We start from the raw sequence: 23,137 nt of genomic DNA on the forward strand, positions 1-23,137 counted from the left end.
AAAAATAAACATTGAATGAATATTTCTTTTGATGAAAGGCAAAAAAAAGTTCACAGTTGTGAGGAATACTAACTGTAATTAGACAAAATCAGAAATATTTGACAATGAAATTTACTAGCACGTGTCAATTTGACCAATCAAACGATGGAAAATAAACCAGCTTTATAGAATGGCAAAAAATGAAATGATACTTTTTTTTTTTTTTAGTTAGTCCAAAAACTAACTTAATTCATAATGAATCAATAATAATAAAAACAATAATAAATCATTCTTTTGGCTGTCCCATTTCATTTCATTTTGAGACATTCTATGCTATAACAAATCAATGAGAAAATAGCACAATAACAGAGTTGTTAAATGAAAACTGATTATGTTACTGAAAAACATTGAGTGCATCACTGCAGAATAATAAATGCATGAAAGTCTCTCCAAATTATGCTAAATGAGAGTATTTGAAGACAGGCTGCTTCTGCTTTCCTCTTGGGACATTTCAGACATTCCAAACCACCCTGTGCAATAATAGGGGAGTACAGGTGCACATGAATATTCAGGTTCATTTGTTGAAAGATGTCACAGTGCTGGAAATAAATAGGGAACAGCTATAGAACAGGATGGCAAGCGAGAGCAAAGAAACCTTTCATTATGTCAGTACTGAGACAACAACCATTATTAAAGAGCAATTCAGTTCCCAAGCAGCATTAAACTGTGATTTTATATATTTTCCTGAAGGTAACATAACTACTGCTTACATTTACTATTGTTGAAATGTAAGATAAGTGGAAGTTAGTGGGTGTGGCTATGTTTGGAATACTTACCCTTGTGAAAAAAAGTACACTTTAAAAAAAAAAAAAAAAAAAAAAAAAAAAAGAAGAACTTATGGAAATAATATACTTTAAAAGAATATACGACAAGAATATATATAAAAAATATATATAAAAAACACGTTTAAGATTTGAAGTACACTACAAGTGCACATTCATTACAATTAAGCGCACTTTTCACTCACAAGGGACACTTCTTATACTACACAGTGCATGCAACTATAAACATGTCAAACAGTTCACTACATTGTTGTCACATGACCTTTATGTTCAATTCAACACGTGACGTCAAATCATCACGTCAGAAAAAAAAAAAAAACATTTCATTCCAAATTTGTGGTATAAATTGTCACACCTGGCTGAAATGTCAATGTTTATATTCAGATATCGGTAGTTATTCATTCTGCGCCTGAATTTGGTTAATCTGCAACTTAAGTTTCCTAATCTTAACCGACACTATTGATTCAAACCTTAGCAGCTGATGCAGACATACAATATATAAATCATACAGTCTATGTCATGTTTAACTAGTAAAAAACATTTTAAATTAGCCCAAATGTGTTACGGGTAAAAATAGTAGTTGTGGAAAGAAAACAGCTTGAGTTAAGGGTGAGATGTCACTGAACTCATGTTAAGCTTTATCTTTACACACAGACACACTGAAAGTGTAAATGAGAGCAGCTGTAAGAGGAAGCAACAGTGTTCCAAAAAAGCTGCAGCTTTTCCTGAGACGTGTTAAAAAAAAAAAAAAAGCCTAACCTTGAAATTACTGAATTTAAACACCCTCCCTCACTAGTCAACAACCTCCCAATGATCTCAGATAATGTGTTGTTAGTAAGGTGAATATTTGTAGTACAATTTAACAACTACGGGCAGCTTTTATTCTCACTCGTCTCTCAGTTTCAAAGCCTGGCAGAGAGGAAGCATTGCAGATTAAACATTAAAATATGCAATATGACAATTTTTAAAATACAATCGTAACCTGAAGACACCATGGCCCTATTTCCAACTGGTATTAACATGCATTTTTTAAGCATTAGTGTATAATTATGTTCCTTAAAATTTGCCATTACTTCACTTTTTGGTTTATACCTATCTGTCGTGGCATCTCTTGCACTCTGATATAACTTTAGAAAAAAAAAAAAAAAAAAAAACTGTAAACAACTTTACAGTTCAAATGACACATTTCAAACTACGTTTTTTGCAATTGCACAATCTTCACATTTCTGTTCTAAAGTGCCCCTGTCATGCGTTTTTAAATACTATTAAAAAAACAAGTCGTCAGCAATTCTAGTCTCACTTCTGTGACACATGCATAATGCCGGCCTAAGGTCTTTTATTGGCTGCCTGTTAACAATCAGAACAGAGTAAACCAATCACAACAGACTGAGCCATCTCACCAATCAGAGCAGAGTAGACCAATCACAACAGACTGGGCCATCTGACCAAACAGAGCAGAGTAGGTTATTGGGAAGGAGGGGTTTAGAGAGACTGAATACTTAATCAAACAGTTTGAGACACTGTGAGAAAAGAGGTGATGCTGAAGTGTATATTATGAGAAAAATTTTGACCTTGAATGCATGTAAACCTATTGTAGGAGACCTCCAAAACAAAGTTATGAACCTTTAAAATAGCATAATAGGGGCAAATCAAATTCTCCAGAAGGCCTTGCCCTATAGATTTCAAGTTTACTGTAGACAGTAAGAGTATTTTATGCATGTTTTCCATTCTGTTTGAACTGAGAGACGAGTCAAAACTACTTCCTGTGGTAATCAATGACAAGCCACAGGTGCTGCCCATAGAAATTATATTACAAATAACCCAAAATATGCCTTTAAATGTGATACTCAGTGTTGGGTGGTCAGACCTGTTCATTGAGTTTGGGGTGAGATGGACCCTGATGGACGAGAAGTTTGACGATTCGCTGGTCTCCCTTCCACGCCGCCAGGTGCAGAGGGTAACAGCCCTTGTTGTCAGCGATGTTCGTCAGAGCCTCGTTCCGCAGAAGTACTTCCACCACCTCACTGAGAAAGAGACACATATACAATTGTGTGGTATTCAATATTAAAAGTCCATTTAAATAAATAAAATTAAAAATATCCTTGAGGTTAAAGGTCATCAGGTGACAGGACTCACTTGTGTCCATTTAAAGCAGCGTGGTGTAGAGGTGTGTATCCAGTGCTGTCCACACAGTTCACATTTGGGCCCCTCCAGATACTGCAAAATAAAGAGGACACAGTATGTTTTATAATAATTTAAAAAAAGGTTAAAAGGTATCTGTATGTGCATACCAACAATGCATTTACTAAGCAAATCATCATATTAGAATGATTTCTAAAGGATCACGTGACACTGAAGACTGGAGTAATTCACCACATATCAAGTATATTCAAACAAAAAACAGTTATTTTTAATTGTAATAATATCATTTCACATTATTAGTTTTTATTGTTTGATTAAATAAATGCAGCCTTGGTGAGCAGAAGAGACTTCTTTCAAATCTTGAAATCTTAATTATTCCAAAATTTTGAATGGTAGCACAAGTGCTGGGTGACCATGGGGTTTGTGAAAAAAGCCTTACTGATCAATGAATTTTCATGGCTTCCCCATAATTTGTGAATACAGGATAAGGATTTATTATATATATATATATATATATATATATATATATATATATATATATATATATATATTATATATACATACACACACACATTTTTTTTTATTTTTTTTTATTTGTATACTTATTTATTTTTTCTAGTTTTGCCAAGATCTAAAATATATCAAGTAGAAATATATCAAGTAGAAATGGAGTAAAAAATATTTTACAAAATCCTTATCCTCATCCACAAACATGAAATGCTATTGAATGCTATTGAATGTTGTTGCGGACAATGAGGAGCTTACGTATTTTGACCAATGATTTTCCATGACTTTCCAACTCATTCATGAGTACTGAAATAAAATTGTAATTATTGCTTGAGAAGCATTTCCATTCATATGTCAGCTAGAAGTAGATGATGATGTTGACAGATGTCTGAGACTTGAGCAGCTTTTCCACCAAAATTACCCAGATCAATTTGTCCCAGGAACTTTTTCCCCCAGACCTGTTGCTGTCTGTGTTTCAATCATGGTCTAAAGTACTGTGAAGATTAGTCCGGTGACATAGGACTGCTCGCGACTTTCCAGTTCCTGCTGGATTTCGTCCTCTGCATATAAGCTTAATAAAGCCTGAACCTCGTCGTCGGTCCATGCGTCATATTTTTGAAACTCCATTGTTGATTTGAACGCACGCACTACAACAGACTTTTAAAAATGGTGGTTGATGTCGGTGCCAATAGCCTAGTGGTTAGCACGCCGACATATGGCGCAAATGCATTCACGGCGACCCAAGTTCGATTCCCATCTCGAGGTCCTTTGCTGATCCTGCCCCCCTCTCTCTGCCCAATGCTTTCCTGTCTGCTCTTTACTGTCCTCTCCAAATAAAGGCACAAAAACCCTATAAAATATAACTTAAAAAAAAAAAAAAAATGGTGGTTGGAGAAAAAAAAAAAAAAAAAAAAAAAGCTGCGTTGAGTTAACCTATCAAAATGTTGCGTGAACTCAACCAATCAGAGTGTTCAGCGCCCAAGTCCCACACCCGAAAGTTCCAGAACTTTGAAAAGTACTACCTCACGAACAGGGACTTTCTGGGGGGGGAATTTTTCCCAGAACTTCATTTAGACCCTGGTTCCTGTGGTCGAAACACACAGAGTACCACCCCAAAGTCCCTAGTTCCTGGAGAAATTCACAACTACATCAGTCCTGGAAATCACAATTTTAATCCCACCGTTTCATCCATTATCGTAGCCATCTTGTTTGCTCATTTGTCGTGTAGACACAGAAAAGCCTGGATTGTGGGCAGTCCTCTGATAACCTTGTGAGGGTTTGGACTTTGAGTATGTTGGTCTAATGTATGATTCATCAGGCAGATAATGCCATGGGAATGAACATCACGGAACATCTCTGCGTCATCCTTCCTGCAGGACAGTGAATTCCTCAAGCAATCTGCTATAGATGAATCCGTTGGTCAACACATTAGAAAATTTCATTTACTTTTATGTCTCTTGAATCAAACCGTGAGTCATACGCGAATCTAGTGCTATTAAATGACAGCAGCGGGTGTGTGAGGTCACTGACGGAGAGCGTGTAAACAAGTTCTGCTGATAATGAAAACTGGAACAACTTGCACGAGTTGACGCAACATTTCATTTTTACAGGAGCACTGAATATGGATTATGACAGACTTTGTGTGGGGTACAGATTCTTTTAAATCACTCATGATGTATTCGGGTCCATTTTGAACCGGAAAAGATACATACAAATTTAGGTAACACTTTACAATAAGGTGTCATCAGTAAACTTCATTATGTAACATGACAATGGACAATAATTCTACAGCATGTATTAGTCCTAGTGTTAATTTCAACATTTACTCATACATTCTTAAAATCAAAAGTTGTATTTGTTAACATTAGTTAATGCACTGTGAACTGACATGAACAAACAATGAACAACTAACACTGACTAAGATTGTTAAATGTAAAATATTGCTCACAGTTCATTCAGTTAATTTTGAATGCATTATAAACACAATCAGCTCTTAAATCAGTGGTTTCTCAATACCAGAAATGGATGAGATAACCTGAAAAGGCTGGACACCTGGAAGAGACAATTACATTCCCTCAGAGGACTATTTTTAAATAAATTAACTGGCTTCAGTCACATTCACACAAATTTAATTTTGGCATAAACATGTACAACTCTCCCAGTGTGCTTGTAAATTGACTAAACTACAAAACACACAACTGCTTATCTGTTCCCAAACAACAACTTCTGCACACTGAACCTCACTGAAAACACCCTTAGGCTGTGTACTCAACATAAAGATGTTGACTGAATTCTCTTGCTGTAGCTGTAAACATATGGTGTACTGCAGCATGTATAGGATACAGAAGTTGTGACGAGAAACAGCCCTGATTCACAAAGACAGCAGCTAGAAGAGAAGAGCGTGAGCACGTGCTGGGCAGCATGCACTCGCTCGCCGTCAAGACAAAGAAGCACAAATGAAGACACAAAGCACACAGACAAAAGAGGAAGAGGAAAGGAGAAGCCGGCAGCAGAGGGGCTCTCAAACTGTGCTGCAGGCTCCGCCTCTCTCAGCCTTTTCTTTTCTCTCCCTCCAATCTGCCGTTCCCATCACTCAATACTCGCAGCCAGGAAACGTCATACAGAGAGAGAAAAACTGCACGAGCAGAGAAAAGTGTTGCTGCTTCACAGAATATGTAATGAACCAACATTATCTGACTTGAATACAGTGATAATTTCTTTGATGAAATTACTCATTTGGATTTTAATAAATATATATTTAATCGTTTATAAATTAATGAAAATTTGGTAACACTTTGACGCACTGACTTTAATGGACTGAAATTAATGAATTCTAGCATGCTGAAATATTGTCTAAATCTAAAGAATTTTCATAAAAACTATGACTAAAAGAAAAAAAAAAAAAGTAAAAATGAATTAACTTTATTAATACCGACACCACACAAATCAGAGCACTACACATTTTTGTTTATTTGTTTAAGGTGTCCTTATTTTGCTTTTTCTAATATTACCTTTCATGCAAAGTGTAATACAGCTGTTTGAGAATGTAAAAAAGGTCTACAAAGTTATAGAGATTGAAGTGTACAATAAATAAAGTTATTGTCTTCTAAACAGTTTTGAAGAAAGTTATTTTTAAAAGTAATGTTACAATATTACTCCTTAAAAAAAGTAACTAATTGTGTTAGTTACTTGTTATGGAAAGTAATGCATTACATTACTTTTGCATTACTTTTTCTCACCTGTGCTAATAATTAATTATTGCAGGTTTGCATGATATTCTGAGTTTGCATTTCACTGTTTTCATTCATTTTGAGGAATAATGAATCTGTTTTTGTGCAACTGAGATGAGTAAATGCCCACATTAGTCTAGAACTACAATAACCATCATGTTTACATAGCACACACAACATCTCTGAGGTCACTCTTCCACCGGAACAAAACTTGCATACAGCTGTTGCCAGAAGCTAGTTATTATAGTTTATAAAGTTTTGAATTAGGGCTGCATGATTTATCACAATTTTATCGCACGTGATTTGGCACAGGCTGTGATTATTTTATGCGGAGCTTGTCAGAGCTATACGGCTCTGTGATCAGTGGTAAATGCATCTCCATCTGATAGCCAGAGGGCGCGCTCGCGGAGAAACTGCAAATATGCCCTGCTGCCGAAGTAGAACACGCGTCATTCCAGGAAATCCCATACTATCGCTGTAGCTGAATAAACAGAAGATTGAAACATTTTCATTGATTAAACATGACTAAAACACACGACTGCCTTATTCTGTGTAAGAAGCCACATCATCTCACAGAAGGACACTCAACTTTAGTTATGAATAGAGATGCACCGATGTATCAGCCAACAATCGGTATCAGCCGATAAAAGCTATTATTATCACCATTTTTTTTTATTGTTTTTTTATTGTTTAAAAACTGCTGATGATTAGGGCCGATTATATCCTGTCAATCAAAAGGGTGCGGAAAAACGTGTCAGACTGCAACTCATACATACTGTATGTGAAGAAAATCACTCGTGCTGAATTTTAACGCATTAACAGTTTAAAAATAGTGACGTTAAAGCAGGCTCTTTTTGACCCTATGAATCACCCGTAGTTCAAGCCAGGGTTGTCAGGTCTGCGTTTTTTTTTCTACATCAAATATTATTTGTAGCGCCTCCCATCCAATAATCGCAAAAAGGTTTGTGCTTTGTTACTTCTGATAATAATAAAAGTTTAGTTTTCAAATTCTGCCAATTTTATCATGAAATTCAAACAATAAATGGCGTTTTGGCACACTTAAATGTGACGTGTCAGATCGCTGCAATGCCTCAGTTCAGGCAGCAGTGCAGAGCGTGAGTCATTTCTTCCTCTTCAATACAAGTTATTTCTCGAAAAACATGCATGAACATCAAAGGTATGTTGAAAGATATAGTACAACTTACCGGAATGTATCATGTCTCATGTAATCACTTTATTTGTGTTTCAACCGCAGAAAGACGTAAATAAAACAGCTTGTGAACAATGTCACATCATGTCACATTTACCTCAGGAATGTTTTCCAATGTTCACAGTTCACAGATTTTTTTTTTCCCTTAAGAAAAACCAACTATTGGAATCGGCTGATATCATTCTGAATAATCGGCTATCGGTATAGGCAGAGAAATTTAATATCGGTGCATCTCTAGTTATGAAGTGAGTTTGGAGTAAAAATGTGTTATTAAATGTTGTCTTTTGTTGGACAAGATGTTAATAAATGTTTCTCGTGTCTGGAAAGATGTTTGACGCGTGTTGCTTTTTTCAGTGCACATTATAAGCAATTCAAACTCGCAGTGCTTTCAGATGGACTAGCATTTGGAGCCATAGTTCATTGACAAGCTGCGCATAAAAAAAAAAAAAAATAATCGCAGCTTTGCGATTTCATAATTGCACAAAGCCAAATCCTTTAAGCGCGATTTCAATTTTTTTTTTTTTTTTTTTTAAATCGTCCAATTAATCGTGCAGCCCTATTTTGAATATAGATATTTTTCTTACAAAAACACATCACTTCACTTCAGAAGGCCTCTATTAACTCCCTGGAGCCGTATGGACTACTTTTATGATGGAAGGATGAGCTTTTTTGGGCTTCAAAATCTCAAGCACCATTTACTCTCATTATAAAGCTTGGAAGAGCCAGGATTTTTTTTTTAATATAACTCTGTGTTTGTCTGAAAGAAGATTGTCATATACACCCAGGATGGCTTGAGGGTGAGTAAATAATGGGATAATTTTCATTTTTGGGTGAACTATTCCTTTAAAATCACAACAGACTGGGCCATCTGACCAATCAGATCAGAGTAGACCAATCACAACAGACTGGGCAATCTGACCAATCAGAGCAGAGTAGACCAATCACAACACACTGGGTCATCTGACCAATCAGAGCAGAGTAGACCAATCACAACAGACTGGGTCATCTGACCAATCAGAGCAGAGGAGGTTCTCGGAAAGGTGGGGTTTAGAGAGACTGAATACTTTATCAAACCGTTTCAGACAAGAGGTGATGCTGCAATGTATATTATAGAGCTGCATGATTCTGGATAAATGGAGAATCACAATTTTTTGGTTTAAAATAGAGATCATGATTTTCCCATGATTCTAAATAGACAACTAAACAAAATAGCATGTAATTTACCAGAGGTCATGACAAAATTTGAATTGCTACAGTCTATATTAAAAAAATATTTAATTTAGATTTTTTTTTTTTTTGAATGAGTGATTCAATGACACAATCAAAGACTTCACTTGTTTAATTACTGGATGAATCAGCGTTTTGAATGAATCTCTAGAAAGAATGATTCAATGACAAATACATTTTTTAACAGTCACTTGTCGCCACCTGCTGCTGTAACGATCTAATTGATATGATCTTCATTTGACACATCAAGTTACTTTTGATCACTGCCATAGACATCAGTGTTTATATCCCAACTATAATCTTTTATCCTAGTACTTCTGTGATAATTAGACTGATTGTAACACAGAAATAATCATACTGTGTGGTTAAAAAGACTGTTTGTGAAGGCTGTTTCATTCCAATTAGCCTATATAACTTCTCTCTCTAGGTCAGCCACAGCACCAATGCGGATTTGAATGTTCGCTGTGATCGTACTTTTTAAAGGTTTAACAGACATAGCTGAATCGTTGATGTTTAGGTATGAGATCACGTGGGTGTTTAAATCAAGATTGTGATTTTTTTATTTATTTATTTATTTATTTTTTTAGGATTATTTGTGCAGCTCTAGTATATTATGAGAAAATTAAAGTGATTTTGACCTTGGATGCATGTAAACCTATTGTAGGAGAACCCCAAAACAAAATAACAAACTTTTAAAATAGCATAATTGGGGCACTTTAAAAATAACCTACAACTAACCACCCCTCTTTCTTGCAGTTTTATGAGAGTGTCATTATGAGATAGGAAGTAACAGACCAGTGTGGTTTACAAAGGTCTACACAACGAGCTGGTTTCTCATGACAGAATTCATAATGCAGTAGTATCAAACATCCTATTGTAAAATACAACTGCAAAACAAGCAGCACATAACAGTATGAAACAGCATGAATAAGGCATCACCCATGTTGGGGAAGTGTTTAGCTCCTTTAAAAGGTTAAGTTACTGTATTACCACTGCAACAACAGGTAATATCTTGTGCTTAAATTCTCACAATTTCCATAAACTGAACTGCACTGGAAGTTGCAGTGACAACTAAGGCTAAATGCAGAACTGATCGCGTACAGAGCCCATTGTCAGTTTAAAAAAAGTACCTGTACATTAACTAAAAAGTTACATTTTGAATTTACAGTATAGTTTTCATTTGATTATGCAACATTGGCCTCCTCAATACAGCACATCATAATACAGGAAGATAAAGAAATATCCTTCAACTAAATCTGACATCATGTTTCACCAAAAAGGACATCTCCGGCCCCCTGTGCTCTATTGTGATAGCGCCATGGCAACTGAAGTGCGGAAAAGGGTCTGGCTGGCGAACGGATCGACCCCATGAAGCTTCCACCATGACACTGCTGTTCTACATAAAGAGGATTTTCTATCCCACAAAAACTACAAACCTCAATCGTTTTCAGACCACAAAATGGCAAGTAAAAATAAGTAGCTCTGATAATATGCTTTGACAACAAAGCTTCTCCAACCCCTAGAATGAGGAGGGAGAATGAGAAATGTCTACCCAGCATGCTGTGCAGCAAAATTGAATTCTTGGAGTAGTTCTAGTACACTTTGGAAACGGTGGGAAATGTTGAAGGGCGGGAGAAAGAGATTCCATCTAGAAAAAAACGTGTAAAATTCTTTGCATTAAGCCACCAAATAAAAAAAGGAACACAATCATAATGTGGAACAAAAAGAAAAGGATTTTTCAAAGCCGTTTTACAAGAAAATATCAAATATTCACATATTCAGATGTTCTACTTCAAAATGTCATGTTTTTTGGCCAGTAAACACTATTTATGGCCAGTGTTTTCACTGCCATTGACCTGCCACTGCCATCACACACTTCATGTTGCAAAAAAACACCTTCGTTCAACACATCTGTGGCATTGCGACCTCGTGGCAAATTTCCTATGTGAAAAGATCACCCCATCAGATTATATTAAGAGACCAAGCAACTTTGAAGGAAAGAAGGCTTGAGTTGGCATTAAGACCCAGAGCTCTGCCCGCAGCCAGCTTCAGCCCCACTGAGCACATCTCTGACTGGAGGCCGGCAGGGAAGCACATCCATTCAGGACTCAGATTAAAATAATGAACCAACAGAGAGAGGCACCTTACATAACAGCTTTCATAATGTCAACATTTAAGCCATTACGGAAAAAAGCTCTGCATGTGGGCAAACCGCATATGGTGGTTTCAGTATTGGGAAGGGACTTTAAAACTGCAGTTTGTCAAGCTACAGTTACTCATAATTTAAAGAAGCCTAGTTCAGCTGCAGTTTGAAACTACAAGCTATTTATGAAGTTATTTTTAGGAGATATTGTGTCCTACTGATATGTTTTCAAATACATTTAGGCAATATCGCTCAAGTGATGTTGTTGCTTGCGTGTGACATTGCTTTTATACACAAGCTCAATAAACAAAGTTAATATTGAGTAGCTTATCTTTAAACACAATATTGACAGTAGGGGTGTCGCAATATACCGGTATTGACGATAATCATGATATTCAAAGCATGAAATATCGATATCGTGTTAATTTAGGGTGTGACAATATAACGGTATTGGCGATAACCACAATATTTAAAATGAATTGGCAATTATGATATCATGACATGTAAATACTCCAGCGCCAGTACCTGGTTGACCTCTTAGGTGGCAGTATTGCACCTTAACGCTGACACCTGTCAAACAAGAAGAAGATGCAGCGCGCGCAGCTATTCCAAGAAGAACCGTGTTGTCCGAGCGGGAGAGTGAGAGGCTCTGTCCACACCCGAAAAAAGTAAAGTAAGCTCGACAGAATGGGAGTTTTTCGGCTTCCAAGAAAACAGCTCCTTAGACAGCCCAATCTGCAGGATTTGCCTAGCTACAATCAGTGCATAGGGTGGCAACACCACTAACCTTTTTACCCACCTCCATGTCCATAACCCTGCGGATTACGCCATTTTACAGAGAGTAAGTTGCGATTATTTTACTAGTCATGGAATGGGAAATGTTATATTAACCTGTTAACAGCAATTTTCTGTTCATATATTTAAATAAAGGGTGATTCTTTTAATAAGTACTGCAATTTCTTTACTCATCTTACTCAGCGTGATGTATCTATGCGTGCAGTTATATGCCCCAAAATTCAAGGTACACGGGCATTTTTGCCCCGACGAGTTTTTGTCATTATATCATATGATGAGATGTAGTTGTATTACAATATCACATGAGCAAGAGTGCCGTTTCCCCCAAATCAACACAAATGCAATGTTCATTTAACTTATTGTTAAATGAACAATGTGAGTTACATTTTAGACACAGTATTGTTAATATTGTTTGTTTTTTTTCTTTATTTCGCCAATGAAAATTTCAAAGCGAACAGCAGAACAGAGCCCCCGTGCAACAGACAGAAATGTTTGTTATACTGACTGAATCTGCGTTTAGAACGAATCAGTTTAATGATTAAAATTAAGACGGTCACTTGCTTGCTTCCTGAATGAATCAGTCATTTGAACAAATCGGTTGAATGAATGACTCACTCACTCATTAAGACAGTGACTTGCTGCCACCTACTGGCAGTTTAGTTTCATATTTAAGGTACATTTTAATTAAAAAGTTAAAATTAGAAAAAATTCAATATTTAAATATTTAAATTAAATTTATGTAGACAAATTTTAAATGCTGTGCAAATATATTAATGCCACTTCTCATTCTGTGTCACCTCTGTATTGCAAAGATGGATTTTGTTGATAATGATTTCATTTGACTGGTAACAGCCCTAATGTCTAGGCTACTAGGCTAGTATTAATTTTTATTTCTTCAGGTCTTAAAAAGCCTTAAATTTGACTTTAAAAAATGTGCAGCAACCCTGAAAGAGAAAAACTAAATAAAGTAAAAATTATTTAGACTGATACATTTTTTTCCCCCAAGGATTCTATAGATATCGCAATATATCGATATCGTGAATTCTTTTGGCCACAATAACCATGGTGTGAAAAATCTAATATCGTGACAGCCCTAATTGGTAGTTACCTTATCTGTTTTTGCTGCACCATCGAAAATGGTTCCCAAATAGCCACAGAAAATTAACTGTTATATCTTTGCACAAAAGCTGTGTCTGAAATCGCCCCTTTTATCCTCATACAGAGCACATTTAAGGGGCCAGTTGTAGTATTGTTTCGAAACAATATCAAGTGCACTCATTCAACCCCATAGTGCACCGCCATACAGCTCAATGTCTAATGAAATAACCCAAAACATGAAAATCATCTCGGCAGTAGATGCAGTCCACAGAAGAATCAAACAGGTGTAAGATTATTTTTATTTAATTATTAAATTGTTTATTTACAGTTTATACAAGCTAGTTTCCATGACTGTAGGGAATATTGAATGAGGGTACGTTGGTGATTTTGGATACACCAACAGTCCATAGCTTTTCCTTTCTGAATGAATCAGTGTTTTTGAACAAAACAGTTGAGTAACTGATTCAGTTAACATGTTTAGTTTCTGAATGAATCAACATTTCTTTAAAAGTCACTTGAATGGATGATTCAGTGACTTACACATAAAGACAGTCAGTTGTTGCCACCTACAAGTGTAGCACTGTAACCTGCAGGAAGAGTCACTAAAAAATACCCACTATTACAGAATGATGTCTATCACTATTGGAACACTAATGCTGATAGGAAGTGACTGAAGTAACTAACTATTGTATGAAAGTAACAGAAGTAACAAAGTAAAAGTCCAAAGAAGAACCAATTGGAAGATGCAAATCGAATCATACCATTTCAAGATGTATGACGGTGTGCGTATGAGCCGGCTTTCAATTGCCGAGCTGCAAGTTTTTAATCGTTTTGTCCATCATTACAGTGGCAATGACAGGATTTCGTGAGTAGAAAGTAAACAACAGTTTACCTTTTGCTGCTTAAAACTGACAGAAACTGATGTTTTACTATGTCTTGTAGTCCAAAGAGAGGTTTTTGCAAAATAAATTGTTAAATACGAATGAATTGACTAAAGAGACATTTTTGAAAATAAGGCATTTCAGTAACTGACTAATGTTCAGTAACTGACAAAACTGTATTTTTCAGCTTTTTTCAAGGTAAATTTAGCAAAAAACAAGCAAAAAACATTTCAGAATTCAGTGTATAGTATGTGCAACAGCAAAGAGCTTGTTTACATTTTAGACAAGTCAATTTGCGATACTGAACAGGACCACATGGAGATGCCAAAAAAACCTAAACCAACCACCTTGACCTGCATATATACTAAAGTACACAGCAACATACACAGGACAAATCCAAACATTATCCTGAATGTGTGTGAAAACAACGTGAATGTACTGAAATGTGTCTGTGCATAAATACAATGTGCAATCAGTGCGAGAGCGCTCATACATGTTTGCGCATCAATATAACGGACTCACATATGCTTTTGCACGTCACCGCAATCGTCTTTACTTTGATTGCAATCCTCATCCATCAAAACTTCCATAGCAAGAAGCTGGTTTGCTTTATCCAGCTGAGAAACATAGTTTTCATATCATCTGGCCATACACCGTTGGGATGTTTCGACGTTCCGTTCAGACAGGAACAGCGCAATGCGGGAGGGCTCACGCTCTTCAGATACAATGACAGAATATGACAGTTTATATGTGATAAAGATGAGGTAAAATGCTACAGTGACCTTAAATGAATCAGTAAACTTAATTGGCATGGAGTACGGTGAAATGGGATGGGTTAAGATGAAAATTTTAATGAAAAGCCACAAAAAAGAAAAAAAAAAAAAAAAAACTAATAGGTATAATGACCAACATTGACCTTAAATAAATCTTTGAATCAGAACGAATGAGACTCAAATGGATCAGACTTCTAACTCTGAGATACAAGGCATCAAACACTTGACAAGTCTAGAAGACCTTAATAAACCCTCATAATAAGCCTCAACCCAAGGGCATGAGTCACCAGAGCTAGAGGATCATCTTCATCCGCTTACATTTCTTCAATCCAAACCCAACACAAGTGAAAAAGCGGATGAAGAAGGGAAGAATTTTTTTTAAAAGCAACCGATGAGGGAATGGAAGTGGAGGGGCAGTAGTCTGTGTATATAGGACCAGCTTTAAGATTCTGACAGGAAAAGCTAATCCTTAATTTCCCAGTGGGGGTGAGACATATCACTTGAATGTCTGGAGAAAAAAAAAAAAAAAAAATTAGTGTTACCCAACACAATGGAGAAATTGAAAAAAAAAAAAAAAAATGGCCAAAATCCACTTTTGCAGTAATGTGAGCAAAAAGAAGTCCAGGTCTGGGGCCACTTACATGGTAAAGAAAGCACGGGGTATGATCTGTTTTGAGGGAGTTGAATGAGCCAGCGGGAATACAACAAACTGAATTTCCGTAAGCATAATTTGACCCCGCCTCTCTGAAATTCTAATTGGTCAATTATATGCTTGCATTAGAATGCTGCAAGAAAAAAAAAAATTCCCAACTTTGTTTGCATGATGAAGTGATGTATATCTCACTATATCCCACTACGTTTCCATAATAGGAAACAGATAAAAGAAAGGGAACAGGTGAAGACATGTCTAGCGCAGTCACGAATATCTTCTTGAGCCAATTAGTAGGATGGTGGACACTCTGATGGGGATTAGCCGTATCCCACGGCACATTGCCAAGAGGAGCCTGATACACGGTGCACACTGCCAGGGCATTGAAGTTTAATTAAGTGTACTGAACCCAGTGCCAGAACCAGATGCATCATTGGCACACGCTCATCAGAATTCCCTTCATCCACTCTCTGCAGCCTGTGATCACTGCCATGCACAGATTAGACATATACTGAAGAGCACTGGCTTAATAGGCTTGGAGCACAGTGAGATTGGATGGGTTAAGATGATAGCACTGCTGCTTATGTTGATGTGTTTCAGGGTTCCCAAACTTTTTAATGACTTTTTAATGATCATACATTTCAATGACTGTAAGGCCAGATGTTAAAAAAAAGTTAAACATTGTTTTCTTGAAGAAATAATTTTGTTTTCCCCCAGCAAGGGAGCATTAAATTGATCAAAACTGAGTTAAAAAATAAAAATAAAAATGATGTGTCACTGAAGACTGAGGTAATGGCTTTGCCATCACAGGTATAAATGACATTTTAAAATATATTAAAATAGAAAACAGTTATTTTAAATTGTAGTAGTAGGCCTATAGTTATCCACAATATTACTGTTTTTACCATAATATGTAATATATTTTTACGGAGGAAAAAATCATATGTTTTCACATTTGTCCATAGATTTTTTTTTTTGAAGAGGTAAGTGAATTGGCAACAGTCTGAACTCAGACTAGAATTGAATCATGGCATACACTGTACAAATAATGCAAAATTATTATTATTTTTTTTTAAATTATAGGACATATAAAAAAAGTAAAGTTAAAGTGGATTTTTACTCTCATTCATTGGCAAATGGGTGCTCCACATGGGAGCACAACGCTGTCTACGCTGAACATGGTTGATGTGGCTATGTGACACATGTTCAGCAGACAAGTCATTTTGAGTCCAATAACATCTGTGTGTGTGAAAGAGTGACACTGGTGCCACTTTTACTACAACTTGTGCCAAACAGAAAGCAGATGGAGAGACAACATTAATTCCGGAGAGGTGTAAAAACAGCCGTTCAGCCACTACACTGGTATTTTTTGGAAAAAACTAGACCACATTCAAGGAAAAGACCTCAGAGCAGACCAAAAAAAACCCCCCAAAACACTGCTGCAGTTGAGACCAGCTCAACTGAGACCCAAGTCAAGACCATATTTTTATGGTCTTGGTCTTGTAAATGACTCTGGAGTAAGTAGACTCAGTCTTGACTCAGACTTGATCCTATTCTGGTCTCAGTCATGGTCTCAAATGAGCTGCTCTTGATTACAAAATTGACTTTGTAAAGCTAACCCTCAAAAAAATAAATGTCTTTAAGCAACACACTTAACCCTAATTTGCTCAAGGGGATTGTCCTTGTAGGAATTGTACTAGGGTTGTGCTAATAGACGATAATAATATCATGGATCGGCAATAGCCAGAGATGTCGCCAATAGCTTTCACACCAGAGATTCACACCAACATCACTGCATATAGCCGGCACTTCACCAACATGAGCATAAAATGAGAATTAGGCTACAATTAAAAACAGACTACAAAACTATAGCCTACATCAAAATTGAATTGCAAGGTGATAGACTTATATTCACAAATTATGTCAAGAGTGCTTGTTATAAAATAGTAGGGCTGGATGATGACCTAAAATCAAAATCTCGATTAATTGAACATTTTACCTCGATTATGAGTAATAAACAATTTTTTTTTTTTTTTTTTTTTTTTTGCCCTCATAGTTCACTGACAAGGTTTGTACTGTAAATATGCTTGACTGTTAAAGGTGGGATATTTTATTTTTTTTCCTAATGAAAGAGTGCTCTGACATCATAGCTCACTTTCAGCAGTTATTATATCTATGGTTCGTAACATTTCTTACACATTTCTGCTCGTTGTAAATCAAATACAGATAAATTAGCCAGTACCAGTACATTTATTTGAATGCATTAATGAGAGAGCGGTTGTGTGTGAGAATTAGTCATACCGTCTCTCTATTAAATGTGAAGCTGTGGGTTGTAAGTAGTTACATCAAAAGTATAAAAATATATGCTATAACTTTTGAATTTCTAAGCTACTTTAGTGATAAATCACAGGACAGCATTAACAACGTGTTTCTGCACTCCTCTGTGTGCGCGATCTTCACATGATGTGCAGCTACTGTCTGTATGTGTTTGTGTGCAACAATGCATCAGCGCAGTAGCTCAATATAATGATACACATCCGATGGTCTAAAATCGTTTAAATGTCCAAACTGGCAAGCCTTAAAACACATACAATTGACAAAGTTTAGTGAAGTCACAAGTGAAAATAATCTCACTTCGGGGCTCGCTGCTCGCAAGCTGTCTGTGTGTGTTGACTCGCCGTTTGAGTTTTTCTTAGAGCTGCTGTAAAGCCAAAACAATCTCTGTCCATTAATCTGTATTGTGAAAAGCGCTATATAAATGAAGATGACTTGACTTGACCTCTGCGTTGCTTCCAAGCCGCTGCCTTGACAGGGCGGAGTCACGTGACTACGCACGCGGTAGGTTTTAAAGGGGACCTATTATGCCCCCATTTGCAAGATGTAAAATAAGTCTCTGATGTCTCCAGAGTGTGTATGTGAAGTTTTAGCTCAAAATATCCCACAGATGATTTTTTATAGCATGTTAAAATTGCCACTTTTTGGGGTTGAGCAAAAACGTGCCGTTTCAGTGTGTGCCCTTTAAATGCAAATGAGCTGCTGCGCTCGGCCTAAGAGGGCGGAGCTTCAAGAGCTCGTTCTCCCCTGTCAGGATTCAGTCAGGATGCACTATATTGTCAGAACCTGCGAATATATGCTGCATGGAGATAGAACAGGTATAGTTTAGTTCAATGACAGTTTATATCTGTAAATCAACTCCGATGAACTGTAATAAAGTGCTCTCACCTTCATTACTGCCGTATCCAGTATCACTCTGGAGACTGGATGTTTTGTATTGTCCCTTTGTATTGACATTCTTCACAAAGCAGTCTGGTGTGAAATGATTCGCACAGACATAAATTTCGGTAGAGCTGAGGGAGCATTTTCTTCAAAAAAAAATTAAAAAAAATGAATCCACCTCGTCTTTAGCGGCTCAGATTTAGGGAGTAAATGGAGAGAGCTATGTGGATTAATCCATCCAGCTACATAACACCTAAAACACTTGGGAGACATTCTCGTCAGTGCAGCAATGGTGGACTGAACTTGCTGTGAACTCGCTCAGGGCGGTTCTATGTTAAAATGGCAGTGTCTGTCAACCTTCGTGGGTGGGGCCTGTGGCTTTTGTGACGTCACATTGCCAGGGATCTGGAAACGGCTTGTTCTGAGACACTGCTTATGATTTATGGGGGTTAAAAAAAAGGAGTGGTTGGATTTTTATCATTATGGGGTGGTTGTGTGTACACACACTGCCAACACACATTTATGTCCAAACACCATGCAAAAGTGAATTTTGCATAATAGGTCCCCTTTAAAGGGAATCCCGGGTATTAAGACTTGTATGGCTTAATATAACGTAAATGATGTCTCTTACTGAAATATGTAGTAGAAAACCCATCAAAGATTTAATTTATTTAAAAAATCCCCATCATTTTATACATATTTTGGACAATGGGGGGTGCCATTTTGTTTAGGTGCACAGTGCATTCTACGTCAATCACGTCAAATGGTTGCACCCTGTTACTATTTTTACTGCAACACAACTCGGAATACAATATACGATGCCACATTGTGTGGCTTTTGGTTGTAATTTTCAGTCGAGTAAGTTTCAGTAAGTTTCAGTTGAGACAGACTGCCTCAAAGCTCGTGTGTGCTGTGATGCACGGGATATCTGTGATTGCATAAAAACAGTAGCAATAATATAATATTAAATTTTTAAAAAATAATAATTAATAAAAAAAATAAATAAATAAAAATCACACAATGTGGAATCGCATTTTCTATTCTGAGTTGTGTTGCGGTAAAAATAGCAACAGGGTAGCACCAGTAGCTCACTGAGTGCAACCATTTGACATCATCGACGTACAATGCACTGTGCACCTAAACAAAATGGTGCCCCCCATCGTCCAAAATATGTATAAAATGGTGTGGATTTTTTAAATAATGTAAATCTTTCATGGGTTTTCTACTACATATTTCAGTAAGTTTCATTTTATTTTCTCATTTACGTTATATTAAGCCATACAAGTCTTAATACCGGAGGGTTCACTTTAAGGGGAAAGTATTAACAGGATTTAAAAAAAAAAAAAAAAAATCAAATAACCGACATGGGAAAATTATGTTGGTTAGAGGTTCTGATTTTCGGTTTCGATTACTTTTTGATCAATCGTCATGCCCTATAAAACAGACAATTTCCTTCAGTTGTTTGAGCATGGCGAAAACAGCATTGTAATTCATCAGTATTTTGTTTTCTTTGCATAGCACATTAACAAAATACTGATGATAGGCCTAATAATAAAAATAATAATAATACAAATGACAACACAATTACAAATTGCTATTCTTGCTTTTGTATATTAAATATATATCTAATAACAGTGTATAATAGGTCCATACAGTTAACAAAGAGAATCAAAAGCAACTTTATTTCAAAAAACCACAAAAAAAACAAAACAAATAGTTTAACACAAAATATTGCACTTATACTAGGATGTTCAGATTACTTGTTAAAGTGCAATTAAATACCTTATGTCAGCAGACAATGTACGTACACTATATTGCCAAAAGTATCCCTCCTAATCACTGAATTCAGGTGTTCCAATCACTTCCATGGCCACAGGTGTACAAAATCAAGCACCTAGGCATGCAGACTGATTCTACAAACATTTGTGAAGGAATGGGTCGCTCTCAGGGGCTCAGTGAATTCAAGCGTGGTACCGTGATAGGTTGCCAACTGTGCAATAAGTCCATTCGTGAAATTTCCTCACTACTAAATATTCCACGGTCAACTGTTAGTGGTATTATAACAAAGTGGAAGCAATTGGGAACAACAGCAACTCAGCCACGAAGTGGTAGGCCACATAAAATCACAGAGCGGGGTCAGCTACAGACCTCCAAACTGAGCCGAGCAGCTGCATCCAAGCCTTACATCAAGTGCAATGCAAAGCGTCGGATGCAGTGGTGTAAAGCACGCCGCCACTGGACTCTAGAGCAGTGGAGACGTGTTCTCTGGAGTGACGCATCACGCTTCTCTGTCTGGCAATCCGATGGATGAGTCTGGGTTTGGCAGTTGCCAGGAGAACGGTACCTGCCTTACTGCATTGTGCCAAGTGTAAATTTGGTGGAGGGGGGATTATGGTGTGGGGTTGTTTTTCAGGGGTTGGACTTGGCCCCGGCCCCTTAGTTCCAGTGAAAGGAACTCTTAATGCTTCAGCATACCAAGACATTTTGGACAATTTCATGCTCCCAACTTTGTGGGAACAGTTTGGGGATGGCCCCTTCCTGTTCCAAAATGACCGCACACCAGTGCACAAAGCAAGGTCCATAAAGACATGGATGAGCAAGTTTGGTGTGGAGGAACTTGACTGGCCTGCACAGAGTCCTGACCTCAACCTGATAGAACACCTTTGGGATGAATTAGAGCAGAGACTGCGAGCCAGGCCTTCTCGCCAACATCACTGCCTGACCTCACAAATGCGCGCTTCTAGAAGAATGGTCAAAAATTCCCATAAACAAACTCCTAAACCTTGTGGAAAGCCTTCCCAGAAGAGTTGAGGCTGTCATAGCTGCAAAGGGTGGGCCAACTCCATATTAAACCCTACGGATTAAGAATGGGATGTCATTAAAGTTCATGTGCACGTAAAGGCAGGCGTCCCAAAACTTTTGGCAATATAGTGTATTTGTGGTTTGCGGCACAATCACCTTCTGGTTTAAAGTTTGCAAATTGCCTGTGTGATATCCATGGGCTCGCCTTTTGCATCTGGTTTCACTTTTAAGTTTAAAATATTCCAACTGAGCCCTCAGCAAGATTTTTAATGTGTCCGTTATGTTAGAATGTATCACATTCTTATTTCCATGGCGACACATCAAGCTTGTCAAGGGATGATCGGTCCTAAGTTTATTAAAACTATGATTAATAAAATAAACATTACGTGGTTGAAAACACTGAATAGTTGTGAAATAGACTATGACAAGTGCACTCTCTCTCTCTCTTGCCAACAACCATGCACGCACGACAATATTGTGTATTGGCGATCTCACAGGCTGACGATATGACGATCTGAAAATGGAGAAGATCATCCAACACTAAAGTGTACTGTAGGTTGCTGGGTCATTCAGTGTCAACACAACAAGAGGTACCTGGCACCTTTTTTTTTTTTTTTGGTGAAAAATACATAAATGTAGAGGAAAGACAGAATAATAAATGCCATGGATTAAGATTTACAGAGTAATCCACCATTTTGTAGAGTGGGTCAAAATGATAATTTACACCTTTATAAATATTAAAGATATCTTAATATATCATTTTAGATGTTGGTAAAAGTTTCTTTTGGTATAGTCTTTAAGGTCCTATATTGTTCAATTCCAGAGATATGGGAATTTCAATGTGGCTCCATAAGTAAATTAATAAAAAAACAAATTTTGGTCACTTTGCACACAGCTTTTAGGGGTTCAAGCACTTAGCACTTTAACCCTATTGTAATTGTTAGAAATAACAAAAGTCGTAAGGACTTAAATTTTTTAGAGAAGGTAGTACCCACTCAGTCAACGTTACCAAGGCTCGCCCTGATTGGCCTGATGGTGGCGCTACAGCGGTGAAAAGTATGCAATGGCTCATAAATCCTAAATTGTGCGTTGCACGCTCGAGTGTCTTATATTGTTAGACATAATCAAACGGTTCGGGTACTGTGGATTTTTCAAAAAAACTACTTTTGCAAACTAGTCCGGAATGGAACCAAACCAGTGCAGAAAGATTTTCTGGAGTCTGATCGTCAATAATTATCAAGAAAAGATCGAAACTTCGATTCACGTCCATGATGGGACACCAAAACATTCGAAGTGGGTGTGGCCACTTTTACTAAAATGGCTATCCCTCTTGAACAGAGATTGGTGAGATAATTTCACCAAACTCAGCACACCTATGTATGGGCTCGGTCTCTGGTCGCGTGAAAAAGCATGTTGTTTTTTTTGTTTGTTTGTTTAAAAAATAAATAAATAAATAACCTACTTTCGTGAACTAGTCCTAGGTTTTTTGCTCAACCTCGATAAATGTTAAAAAGTTTTAAAACATACTTCCTTAGTGAATTGTCTGTTTTGGCTGCAAGTTGTCTTTTCCATCTATGATCGAGATGGTTACAGACTAAATAAAACAATACCCTTTTACGCATGTGCTTAAAGGCCTTATAATG

At 37.0% G+C, this 23,137-nt stretch overlaps 1 protein-coding gene across 1 annotated transcript in view; it reads right to left on the reverse strand.

Moving 5' to 3' along the window:
- The window catches only part of LOC127504439 (ankyrin repeat and SAM domain-containing protein 1A), an 81,163-nt gene that overhangs the window by 39,774 nt on the left and 18,252 nt on the right, over positions 1-23,137 (reverse strand). Inside the window, exons 2-3 of the mRNA XM_051878992.1 lie at positions 2,958-3,038; positions 2,689-2,845 (exon numbers count right to left, since the gene is read on the reverse strand). Coding sequence (XP_051734952.1) covers positions 2,689-2,845; positions 2,958-3,038 — 238 coding nt within the window. The remainder of the gene's footprint in view (positions 1-2,688; positions 2,846-2,957; positions 3,039-23,137) is intronic.

The sequence above is a fragment of the Ctenopharyngodon idella genome, chromosome 22 (assembly GCF_019924925.1).
Source record: "Ctenopharyngodon idella isolate HZGC_01 chromosome 22, HZGC01, whole genome shotgun sequence".
Lineage (NCBI taxonomy): Eukaryota > Metazoa > Chordata > Actinopteri > Cypriniformes > Xenocyprididae > Ctenopharyngodon > Ctenopharyngodon idella.